Raw genomic sequence first — 12858 nt, 5'->3', positions numbered from 1 at the left:
TATTTTCCTTTTTCCAGCAGAGATTGCTTTCCAGCCCAAATTGAAATGGGCTGGTAGAAGAGTGAGATGTGGTTTATAGTTCCCTCAGCTGTGCTCTGCTTGCCTCATTGATATTGTAAACTGAGATCCATTGCCTTTCAACAGTGCTAAATTAATTTGAAAGAAAAGTCATTTTCTAGTAACATGGTAGGTGCAGTAAGCATGGAAAAAAGAAGGCAGGTTTAATTTTCGTACTCCTATGGAAGGATGTTAAGAAGTGGTTTTCCTGGGATTGTTTTGTGAAAGCTGTACTAGGCAGAGCAGAGGCTGCTTGCTTTTGAAATACGTCTTTCTGCAGTGTGTTGCAGCTGATGTGCTTTGGGACCCCGTGCCTCCTCATGGCCCATCAGTTTGTGAAGTCAAGTACTCAAAAGCTGAAAACTGGCAGAGCTGGGAGTGTTTTTGCAGCCTGAATTTGTTCACCCTCTGGGCTTGGATTATGCTATTACCTGGTGTTCTCTTTCTTGCAAAACCTTTGCCTTGTTTGCCTCCAGAGATTTTAGAATCCTAGAATCCCAGGTTGGAGGGGACCTCAAGGATCATCTGCTCCAACCTCTCCTGGCAAAGCGTGACCTGGGCAAAGCATGACCCAAAGCATAACCCTGTCCAGCCAAAGCTTAAAAGTGTCCAATGCTGGGGAGTCATCACTTCCCTGGGGAGGTTATTCCAATGGCTGATTGTTATTGTGAAAAATTTTCTTTGTGTACAACTGGAATCTCCCCAGGAATAACTTCTGTGCATTACCCTTTGTCTTTTCCATGTGACTCCTTCTAAAAAGTGGGTCTCTATCTTCTGTGTAGCCACTCTTTAAATACTGGAACATGCTAACGGCTCTAAGATGAGATGTGGGATAAGACAGCTCAATTCCGATATTTCTTTGTGAACTGGGTGCCTGATCTCCCCTTGTAGCCAGCTAAGATGTATCCAGCAGAGCCTAGAGCAGGATCCAGCTTGTGCTGAAGCAGGCACCCATGCTTGGTTTGTGTCTCTGGGCTCTGTTGCCTGGGCACTGCTGACTGCCAGCTCAGCATGGGTGTTTACATCCATCAGCTGGATCCCATGGCAAGATTTTTGGCTCCATTGCAGGCTTGGGCAGGAGGACATGTTTCCTTCTTCATCTCTGACTTCCGACTCCTTGAGCTCTTGCTGGTTTTTGATGAAGCGTAGCTTTTTGCAACATACTCCTATTTCTTCCAGTGTTGGTTCTTGGTCCTGTTCTGCTTTTCAGGTCTTTGCTTTTTCCCACCTCTAAGAAGACACAAATGGTTGCTTGCCTTTGGTTGCACTCTTTTTTTTGTCTCCTCTCTGGTGTATTTGTCTTGTTGTAAGCCAGGTTGTGCCATTCGCAGGGGGTTGTGGCCATGATAGGAAATGTTTGACTTTACTCTTTAGAAGGATCTTGCTCCTGAGGATCAACGCCTCTTCACTGGAGTTGAGAGGGATGTGTGTGCCTAGGGACGACACAGCTTTAAGCTACTGTAGCAGCTAAAAACTGGAATAGTTTTTCAAAGTGATGAGCTCAATCACCATTAAAAGTTGAGTAGCTGTTGGCATCTTAGTTGGAGCTATGATGGACAGTGAATGGGAGCCAGGGAAACGGCACCACCATTTCTTGCAGTCTGCTGCAGCAAGCCTCTGCCTGAACATGTGGTTTTATGAGATGGAGAAAACAAATGTATGGGTTTGTAGCCATTTGAGGAGATCATACTGCAGCTTTTTAGGTGACGGAGTTGCTTTGCAAGAGAACAAGATTAGCTAAACCATAGCTTTTTGCTGGCAGTTTTGGCTGATGACTGCTTTTTATTAGCTGTGTTTATAATTTTATTGATACAATTTCTTTGTTTCCTCAAAGCAACAATCAAGTTGTTTCTTCCTTCCTCAAGCTAAATGTTTATATTGGAGTGTTGGATGGGGGCGAGATGAATTCTGTTTAATGGGGAGATGCAGAAACTGCAAAGCAAGGTCTTTGCTGGACACTGTCTTTATGCTACAGTAGCTTTTAGGAGATAGAGTTGTCAGAACTCTGTGCAGCACCACAGCAGCAGAAGTGGTTATTTTCCTCAATAACAACAAGAAGTGGTTGTTGCGAAGAATATGCAACTCTCCCTAGGCCACAGCCAGGCAATATCAGAACTGAAATTAGAACCAGACTTTTACAAGAATACATAAAAGTCTCACCTGGTGCTGTCTGTCTCATCAGCTGCAGGAAGAAAATCTTGAACTTCAGTTTAGATTTAATACAAAAGACTGTTGTGTCATTTCTTTCATAATTGTAGATAAAAGGATATTTTTTTCTCTCAATTCCCTTTTCAGTGTGCATCTATAACTACATATTGACTATTGCATGGTAAAGTGTCTGGATAATTAGGACCTAATCGTTGATCATTATTGATCTGGCAACAGACATTTAAATTGTTGTTCTTTCAAGTTTCTCTGAAGTAAATTGCACAGCAAAGATATGAGAAATCAAGGGCAAATCTTGGGCATCTCCTTAAGCAAGTTTTATAACAGTCTTTGTTATGCTGTATGTAGCAGGTTGACAAGCTGCTTGTGCTTCAACGTCGTTGTGGTGACATGGTTTGTTGTTCATGGGATGTGTTACTTTGCTTCCCTACACTTGGATAAAAAGAGAGAGGGATGTAGACTAAAACCTGTCCTGCCTGTGGGAATAGCTGATATTGATTGCCTGGTAGAGGTGGAATTTAACTAAAGGTCAGATAATTGTACTGGAATCCACATAAGGGACAGTGAAATGGGGCGAAGACCTGCTTGGTTTTAGATTTTATATTGCTTGGCAAAAAGATACCGGAAAGGCAAAATTGACCAAAATGAAATATTAACCAAAGGCAGCCTAAAGCCGTCTGCTTTTCTCCCCTTGAAAGACTGTGTGGGTGAAGGCCACTGTGCTGCACAGAATCGGTGCTTAAAGCAAAGAGTAGCACTCTGTATTTAGTGTTTATCCTGGAATATTGGCCAGAAATCCCCAAATTGTTACTGAGAAATACATTTAATGGTTTCTAAAACTTCATAGCTTAAAGCGTCTCTAATTTTCTCTCATTGTGCTGAGCATATTTTTTCTCCAAGCTTTTATTTTGCACCATAAACTGACAGATGGGTTTGAAAATCTGTTTGAGGTTGATGACCCTCATGTAGGGGCTTTTTCCCCATTTCAGAAGTGACCTGTGTGATTTTGGTAGCCTGGAAGAGCATGTAATACTTGTAAACTATTTTTTTCCCCTTAAATAGGAGAGGGGCTGCAATTTTCGCAGGAAGTCTTACCCCCTTCTGCAGCAAGCCCAGAACTTCATAGCATCTTCAAGCTTCTGGCCATCTGAATCATGGAATCGTAAAATGGTTTGGGTTGAAGGGATCTTAAAGCTCATCTAGTTTCAACCCCCCTGGGTTCTATAATGAAGGGAATAGAGAGCAACCTGAGAAATACTGGTTTGCTACCGGGTAATTCAGCAATGCCTTCACACTATATTTAGTTCTTCTTTTTTAAAAAGAAGGGGAAGAGGGAGAAGGAAAATGATACTGTGGAAGTGGGGAAAAATATCTCAAAGTGATATGATAGAGATCTGTGAAATCCTGAGTGGCATGGAGAAGACAAAGGCTAAACATTGATTCAGTCATGGAATCAAAGAATCCCAGATTGGAAGGGACCTCAAGGATCATCTCATCCAACCTCTCCTCGCCAAGCATGACCTAGACTAAGTGGCCCAGCACTCAAGCCAAATCTTAGCAGTGAACAATGTTTAGGAGTCCACTACTTCCCTGGGGAGATGATTCCAGTGGCTTATTGTTCTCATTGTGGTAAATTTTCCTCTGGTGTCCAGTCAGAATCTCCCCAGGAGTAACTTGTGCCCATTACCCCTGGTAAAAAGGGAGTCTCTGTCATATTTGTAGCCACCCTTTAGATGATGGAACATGGAGATAAGGTCTCCACTGAACCGTCTTGTCTCCAGACTGAACAAGCTCAGCCTTTCCTCACATGGCTGCCCAGTGCTTGAATCATCTTTGTGGCCCTTCTCTGGACCCCCTCCAGCCCATCCACCTCTTTTTTGTATGGCAAGGGCCAAAACTGCACACAGTATTCCCAGTGTGGCCTAACAAGTGCTGAATGGGACAATGACATCTTCATCTCTGAAGGCAGTTCAGGGACTCTGCTCTCCCTGTTCCTCTGCACAAGGAAGCTGGTAGCTTGTGGTACTACTTCTGTTCTGGGGAAATGTGAAGACTTAAGTCTCCAAGACTGTAATTTGGCTCTGCTCAATGGGACAGGTTTGAGAAAGGCACAGAGTTAACATAAGGGAGGAGGAGGAGATGAGCACTTGTCTATATTAGTCTTGTTTTAGTATTCCCCCCTTCCCCCCCTTTTAACAGAGGTAGGTAAAATAGCAACTCGGCTCCTGCTAGAGCCGTGCATATCCAATTTTTCTGGTTTGAAATCTTTCACTCTAACATATGCTTATTCATCCTGGTGTTTTCAGTTTGCCAATAATTTGTTGCTGAAAAAATATTATGGTGCTATTGCCTTGAACTTGAGGGATGGGAGCTTAGAAAATAAGCCTGCGGTGTTAGACGGTCCTGTCAGGGTTTTCTGTTCAATGTCCTGTTTTTGCCTCTTGAGCTAAGACAGGAACTAAGGCAGTGATTCTGGATTCTGGCTTCTGAAATGATTGTGCATTTATGATCCCAGCGTGGAGAGAGCAGAGCAGCTCTTGTGCATGGCTCTGTCCTGGCTGTCATGAATGGCAGGGTCCCTCCGGCAAAGCTACAGCCTTCTTGCCCAGAGGTCCTCGACATGGCACTGCTCTATGAAAGCTGTGAATGATATAAAAATAAACCAAACAACCCTCCCACCCTCTCCCCTCTATAGCCAACATCATTATCTCCTTGTTGTTACAGCCAGGCGTTTAATTAGCCCGTGCAAAGAGCCCTGCTCTGATTAGGCCTAAAGTGTGTTAGCATAGCTGTGCTGCTTCTGCTCATGCTGTGCTTTTTCTTGGGAGGATTTTCAGATGTTGAATCCATTCATTGTGGTTACAATCTGGTAAACAAATTAAGAAAGAGAGAAAACAGGTAAGTTGTTGGGGTTTTGCTTCTGAATGAATATGATTTTGAACACAGATCTGACCCTGGATTTTGAAGACCAAGTGACACAGCAGGAGGAAGTGTAATTACATATAACTTATCTGTTAGTGGCATTTCAGGAGAACAAATATTATATTTTTTTTCACTTGTCTTTTAGCAGATATAAATACTGTTACTTTATCAAAATTGGAAAATTATGTTTTAGTCAATAAATGACCTTACTTTAAGTAACTGAGTTGTTCAGTATTTGAAAACTGAACCTTGGGAAACTGTTGCTGCTAAGAAACCAAAGCAGTCCATTGTACTCCTGGTAGTAGTGAAAAAGGAAACACTGAAATGTTGTAATAAAAAGGGAGCAGTAAAAACCCATATTACCAGTATTTGAGCATTCAGAAATACCTGCTCTGGCCAGTCATCAGACATGCAACTTTTGAAATCTGTTGAATGAGTTGAATGAATGAATCTGTTTGTTTTATTGGCAGAAAATTGTAGATATTAATTTAATTATTGCTAACTGTGTTTTGGAGATTGGCATATGATAAAGCAGAGCTATGAGATCAAGAAGGAGGTCATTTAAGTAGTAGGTGATCCTTGTGTATTATATTGGCAGTTTCCTCTTTTCAGAAAGCAGCAGTGTTAGGTTTTGTGTTAATTCCATGTGTATAGATATAATTATTTGTCTTGAACACCTGTAGTTGTGTCACATCTAGGACCATGCTTCTTGGAGTCAAGGGCACAGGAAGGTTGTTTTTTCAAGACATTAGACCTGTTTGAGATGCTGGATGTTCACAATCTTGGTTGTTGACTAAGTTAAGGCCAGGAATCTTCTGCTGAGAACTCTTTTAGTTGCTGATTAAAATTCTTTTTCCCACCCAGGCCTCTACAGCTTCCCTCTTTCCACAAGACTCTATGCACTGCTTCTAAGGCAGGTTTGCAACTGGTTTTTTATTCCTTTTTTTCCTTAGGAATAGGCTGAGGGTAGACGGGCAGCAGTACCTTCCACTTCCCGGCTCAGTTGTGACCACTTTTTGCAATGGGTATGAATACTGAGCACCACATTTTGTGGAAACTGCTGCTGTCAGATAACCCATTAACAGCAGTGGTGATCAAGTAATGTGAACATCTTCAGAATTTATTCCAGCTTTGACTTTTCAGAAGATTTTCTTTGGCTTTTAAAGTAGTGCTGGAATGTTCTGCAGGCACATATGTGGGGACTGTTGGGTTGGATGAGTTGTTCTAGATCCTTCCTTTGTTTCCATATAGACAGGTACAGCTAAACACTTCTTGCTCTTGGAGATTCATAGAATCACAGAATGGCTTGAGTGGAAGGGACCTTAAAGCTCATCCAGTTCCAACCCCCTGACACAGGCGGGACACCTTCCACTAGACCAGGTTGCTCCAAGCCCTGTCCAACCTGGCCTTGAACACTGCCAGGGATGGGGCAGCCACAGCTTCTCTGGGCACCCTGTGCCAGGGCCTCACCATTATCACAGGGTACAACATCTTCCTTATGTCTAAGCTAAATCACCTCTCTTTCAGTTTAAAGCCATTGCCCCTTGTCCTGCCCCTGTCCTTGCCCCTTGTCCTGGCCCCTTGTCAAAAGCGCCTCTCCAGCTTTCTTTTCAGTCCCTTTAAGTACTGGAAGCTCCTCTAAGGTCTCTGTAGAGACTTCTCCAGGCTGAGCAAGCCCAGCTCTCTCAGCTTGTCTCCATATGAGAGGTTGGTTGTTGCTGCCTTTGAGCTTCTTGTGCTTTAACCTTTTCCTGCTTCTTGCACCTTTTTCTGCTGTTTTTCTTCTCCCTTTACTTCCTCTTTATGTACTCTCCTAGCCTGAAACATGTAAAACAGATAAATGGTTTAAAGGCATGTGATTAATGTGCTGTATGCACACTGTGTTAACTCCCTGGCTTTATTCTTACAATTTATCTTTTCAAAGCTTGCTGGGAGGAGGCAAGTCTTCTGGTGTTGTCTGGCATCATGCCACTCTGATCCCGACCAGGGAGTTTAGAAACTGATGTGGTATGGATTGTAAATAATTGAGGCTTTGAAGTTCAGGCCTCTTAGTGGATGAGACTTTTTGTCTGTAAACCAGGTTTAATCAAGAGCAGGTAGAGGCTTTGCTGAATGAGTTGTTTTATGCCCAAACTGTGCTGTCTGTTTTTTCTCTAAGCGAGAAAGCATTTGAAACTCTACGTTAAACTGCTGTGTTTGATGGAGAGGTAGGTGCTTTTCTGATCTAAACCCCCAGAACTTAAATAAGAGTCAGATTCTAAGAAGGTCTACTTAATGCACCAGCTTTCTCTGAAAATTCAGTCAAACATTCTGTAATGATTAAAATTAATAGCCTCTCCTTTCCAACTTCCTATTTCAGGCAGTTTGTAATCACGCTGGAAAGAACTGACTTAGAATAGTAATATCTGTGCAAATCTTAAGGTTTCTCTGTACCTAATTTCTTTCCTTTGTATGGCTTAACCACAATTTTATTAGCATAATTCATCTGTGCGGTCAGTCTGTTATTAAAATTGCACCACTGCCATCTTATGCTGTACACTTGGCTTGATTTCTGATTGTTCTTTTGATTATAGGGGGTTTCTCAGCACTGTTGTATTGCAAATAATGAGTAAGGCTGTTCCAGGGAAGGAGGAGAAACACTTGTAAGATACTTGTTGCTGCCTGAGAAGATAAAATCCATTTTCCCTTTCGGGTTCCAGAAGAAATGCATGTCATAAATATTAATGCAAAAATGAGCTTGGAAATTGGGTGAACTTGTATATATAAGGCCATCGTGGGTGTAGTTTCCAGCATGGGTTCATCTAATTTCTCAGGGCTTGCTTTCTTTTGCTTTTTTTGGTAATATTTCTGCTTGTCTTGGTCATCTTGTGTCAGACACTCTTGTGTCTGAGTATCCAGAAATCACTTTCTGCAGAGCTCTAGGTATCTACTTTTCAGGCTATTGCCTAATTGGATGGAAACTGTTCCCTCTTCATATCTGCCTTGGCTAGCATGCCATTGCTGCAGGATATGTGCCTAGATATCTGTTGTTCTTAAAGATTAAGTGAAGGCAAATCCATCGTGTCCATTATCATGATACATCATTGTATCCTGTTGGTGAGCTTGCAGGGTTTGTTGGGGTTTTTTTTGAGAAATTAAGTGCAAATATATATGAACTTCTGCAAAAAAAAAATTGACCTGGTACAGTGAGGTATTTTGACATTAAAAAAGAGACTAGAACAATGTGTCGCCCATTTAATTGGTTTCCAAACCAGACATAGCATGAAATTGTTGTTGACCTGAATGGTTTCTAGTAGGATTCTGTTGGGTTTTGCCTCTGGGCCTACTGTTAAATGTTTGTATAGTGATTTCTAAGGGTTGGCAGGAGATACCAATATTGGAGGGGGGCATATAAGGGATAAACCTGTGTTCCATAATAATTTGTATATGAGCAAGCTGTGTATTATGGGAAAATGTAAAGCTGTTTTTCTAGGAATGGTGCAGGATTCTATTCTGAGAAGCAGCGAAATATCTAGAAAACATTTATGAGTTAAGTTGCATTATCATGAGCTAACTGTATGATTCAGCAGCCAAATTACCCTTGACTGTATAAATAGTGGAAAATTGGATAGGAATAGGCAAATCATATTCCATCTGGATATAGTACTGGTGTGTCTGCAAAGTTCTTTGGCTGTTTTTGGTATCAAAGGCAACAAAAATATGCTTGAAAATGGAGATGGTGCTAAGAAAAAGTATGAAAGTGATGAAGCATTAGAATATATGCACATAGTGAACAATATGCAAAACTCCTTGAGTCTAGTCTGACACCCTGATGGAACACAACTAATTTAGGAGATTTCTGGAGTGCATTATGGTGTTATTTGGAAATAATTGGTTCATCCAGTGCCTAGGACAGGCACTTTCCTGGGTCTGCTGCTCACAAAGGGCAAGCTGGGGAAAGGTGTGGTCTGAGCTGCAATGACTGAGATATCAGAGCTTAAGATTCCAAGGGATGCAAGTAGCAGAATAAAGACTTCAGAATTCAGGACAGCAGAACCTTTCCATGATCCCATGGGAGGATGCCTTGAAGGATGAATCAACTCAGGTGATCTTAGCTGATCTTCCAGGACAACCTCCTCAAATTGCAGAGACAGTGCATTCTAATGTGCAGGAAACCAAGCAAGTGCAACAGGTCACCAGCTTTGCTTAACAGCATAGTGAGGACATCCTGATGGAGCTCAAACATGAAAAAAGGACTGTGTGTGGAAGGTGAAAGGAAGTTTGGGATACCCAGAAGGGATACAGGCAAGCAGAGGGTACAGAAAAGTTTAGCTTAGATGGATTTGAAACTCCAAGGGATTATAGGGCAACAAGATCTTCCATAGATATGTTGTCAGCAGATGGAGATAAAATGTGGGTCTCTTGCTGGATGATGTAGACAGCTGATGAAGTATGCAGGGAAAGGCTGTTTCTTTGCCTTGGTCTTTATTTGGATGATCTGCTCTTTCTGGGTAGTGATTTGGGGTGATGGGTAGTGCCCATGGCAGAGGATTATGTTAGACCAGAAGACAATAGTACTACTGCCCTGCCAGTGTAGAGGTCTCAAATACTTCATGCCTCTTTACAAAAAAAAAAAAAAAAGGCAAAATATTTCACTGCTCCTGTATATCTCCACTGGTTCTCCCTGCTTTAATTCAGTACTGGTTTAAATTTATAGGATCATAGAATCACAGAATGGTTTGGGTTGGAAGGGATCTTAAACCTTATCCAGTTCCAACCCCTGCTATGGGCAGGGACACCTTCCACTAGACTAGGTTGTTCAAAGCCCTTTCCAACCTGGCCTTGAACACTGCCAGGGATGGGGCAGCCACAGCTTCTCTGGGCACCCTGTGCTAGGGCCTCAGCACCCTCACAGGGAACAACTGCTGCCTAAGAGCTCATCTGAATCTCCCCTCTGTCAGGTTAAAGCCATTCTCCCTTGTCCTGCCCTTACAGGCCCTTGTCCAAAAACCCCTCGCCAGCTTTCTTACTTGTTTTACTTTATCTGTTTGGAGTTCATCTTGGTCTTGCTTTTGTAGTTGCTTTAACCACACTTCTCTTTATGACATACAGTTGGGTAAGACATTTTTACCACCCATTGCACTGCACTGAAATCTGTGGATTCCCATAGTAGATGTTACAGTTTAGGGTCTGTTGGCATTCATTATATTCAGCTTTTTACATCTTGGCCATTAATTTGGGGATATAATTATTGGAACTAGATGATCTTAAGGTCCTTTCCAACCCTAACTATTCTATGATTCTATGATGTTTGTCTCCTCAGTATCTCTAGCCTGATTGCAGATGCTCAGACTGAGCATGTACCCTATAGCATGATGGGCGAGTTATCTGGTGACTTCCTCCCTCCCCCACTTCTCCTTTAGCTAATTTTTCTCTCTTCAGTTCTTGCTGGTCACGTCTTTAAAAGTGGGCGTTTTTCAGTCTGATGTTAATGAATCACACGTTGGCAGTGTTTTCCCTGACGTGATAAACGATTGTTCTGTTTGCTGCCTGATTAGTGAGCCACAAGCTCTGAAATGTTGTATGTGGGTTTTGTTGGTTTGGGTTTTTTTGAAGATGTTTATTTTGACACCCATTGCAATCTGTCCCCCAGATACCTTGGTCTTTATATATCTTAGGCTTTAACAGTTTGAAGGGAGTTAATATTTTTGCTATTCAGTATGAGCCTGCTGGGGTTTTTTTGTTTTTTTTGGGGGAAAGGCATGAGGAGGGATGTTGGGTTTTTTTTTCTGTCAAATCAGACTTCCATCATGCTCTGAGGTAGGCTCTGGAGCTTTATTTTGATTCAGAAGTTTCCAGCTATCTGGAGCCAGAAATCAGATGATGAATCCTTATAGAACACTTAATAAAGAACTGAAGTTAGTCATCCTTGTGATTTTGGTGTAGGATATTCTTTCAGGTATCAGCATAATATCTCTCTCTTACTCAAGGTGTCCTCTTTTCAGCAACATTTAGTACAGAGTTCTTCATCATTTGGGACTATTAAAAGAGACGATATTAATCTCAAACAGTGGCTGTTAATTTTACCCGCATCCCAGTTTGGGAATTAGCCAGATTATCTCTGCAGTTTCAGATGGTTTCAAAAGAAGAACTTTCCTTCTTCCTGCTGTAAATCATTTCTGGGTGCTGCAGTTCACTGTTATACAACCACCATATTCTTCAGGAAAGATGGTCAAGTGAAATGATTCCTGTATGGAAAGGAATATTGTCCTTGGTGATGGTGTTGGAAATTATGTTGATTGATAGTTTCTTTCCTGAACTTTGGTTCGAGGCTGCTTTGGATTCCTTTTTTCTTTTGTTTTACTCTCTCGTAGGTCAATAACATACCATTTGTCATCAGTACTGGATTTTTCTACTAGCTGGAACAATTAGTCTTCATTTGACATCCTGTGATGAATGGGAGAGGAGGGGGAAAAAGAGTAACAATGAATTTTGTTTCAGCATTAGACTTCAATGAAGTTGTGAGCATGCTGCTTGCTCACAAAGGGAAGTGATTTGTGGATTCTTTTCATGGACAATCTGTACGTTTTCTTGTGAGAATGTAGCTGGATCCCAATCCCTGCAGTTGATTTGTACATTATGGGAATGAAATTAAAATCTACTGAGCATTCAAGCCTCTCCCTAACATGAGGTCCTGTATTAGTGTTGGTGTCTGAATGGGAGCAAGTGCTCAGACTGCCTTTGATTTGTCCCCAAAACTGAACACGGTTCTCATTGCCTGCTCTGACTTTCCCTGCTACCCAGTCTTTGTTTCCAGACAGTGAGTACTAAAGGCTCAGTCTGGTCTGGGATTGTCTTCCTAACAAAGACTGTTTAAAAAAGCCCTGCAAGCCCAGTTGTTTTTCATACAAAGCAAACCCCAGATTTTACTAGCACATATTTGTGTATTGTTTCACCCGTGCATTGCTGTGAGGTTGAGGGCACCCTGACTAGTGGGATATTTGAGGGTTTTAACCTGGATTTTAATTTTGATAATGACATGGAAACTCTCACCTAGACAATGTTGGAAACACATTTGAGGTTACCTTTGCCAACTTCACAATTTCAACAGCGGATGTGTTTTTTTGCAGGTATTCAGAACGAAGCCTGACAAAATGTATTGGGATAACAATAGAGACCAGACCAGATTACTGCCTGAAGCGGCATTTAAGTGACATGTTATCCTACGGCTGCACACGGCTGGAGATTGGAGTGCAGAGTGTGTACGAGGATGTGGCCAGGGACACCAACAGGTGAGAAGACTTCAGTGCAAAGCTGACCATGGCTGCTCACTGCATGCTTTCTGGAATACTCTTGTCTAGCGTGTCTTGAGCTGTTTCCTTCAACACGCATTTAACACTGAATGTTGGAGCATTTGGTTCATTTCCATGTTTGTATGGCCATGTCTGTTAAGAAAAAGTAGTAAACCACAGTGGTTTCATGTATTTCTTCGTGATATTGTGTAGACCATGCCTTGAGAAATGGAGTTACTTGTGATGTTTTATTTTAAACCTGTATTCTTTTCTTGTATTGTACACCTCCTTTTTTTTATTGCTTCACAGGTAAATGCAGTTTTATGAAGTAGAATGTGTGCTCAGAGAGAGCTCATAGTTCTTGTCCTACATAATTCATAATCTATAGGCTTGAGAAGATACAGCACAGTATAATCTATTGGAGGTGCTGAACCAGCAAGTA

General features: G+C 41.8%; 1 protein-coding gene across 1 annotated transcript in view; it reads left to right on the top strand.

The window, feature by feature from the left end:
- ELP3 (elongator acetyltransferase complex subunit 3) overlaps positions 1-12858 on the top strand; it is a 97869-nt gene that overhangs the window by 19109 nt on the left and 65902 nt on the right. The window contains exon 8 of the mRNA XM_005146390.4: positions 12255-12416. Coding sequence (XP_005146447.2) covers positions 12255-12416 — 162 coding nt within the window. The remainder of the gene's footprint in view (positions 1-12254; positions 12417-12858) is intronic.

Source organism: Melopsittacus undulatus, chromosome 3 (assembly GCF_012275295.1).
Source record: "Melopsittacus undulatus isolate bMelUnd1 chromosome 3, bMelUnd1.mat.Z, whole genome shotgun sequence".
NCBI lineage: Eukaryota > Metazoa > Chordata > Aves > Psittaciformes > Psittaculidae > Melopsittacus > Melopsittacus undulatus.
The sequence above is the reverse complement of the archived record's forward strand: the minus strand, read 5'-3'. Positions and strand labels throughout refer to the sequence as shown.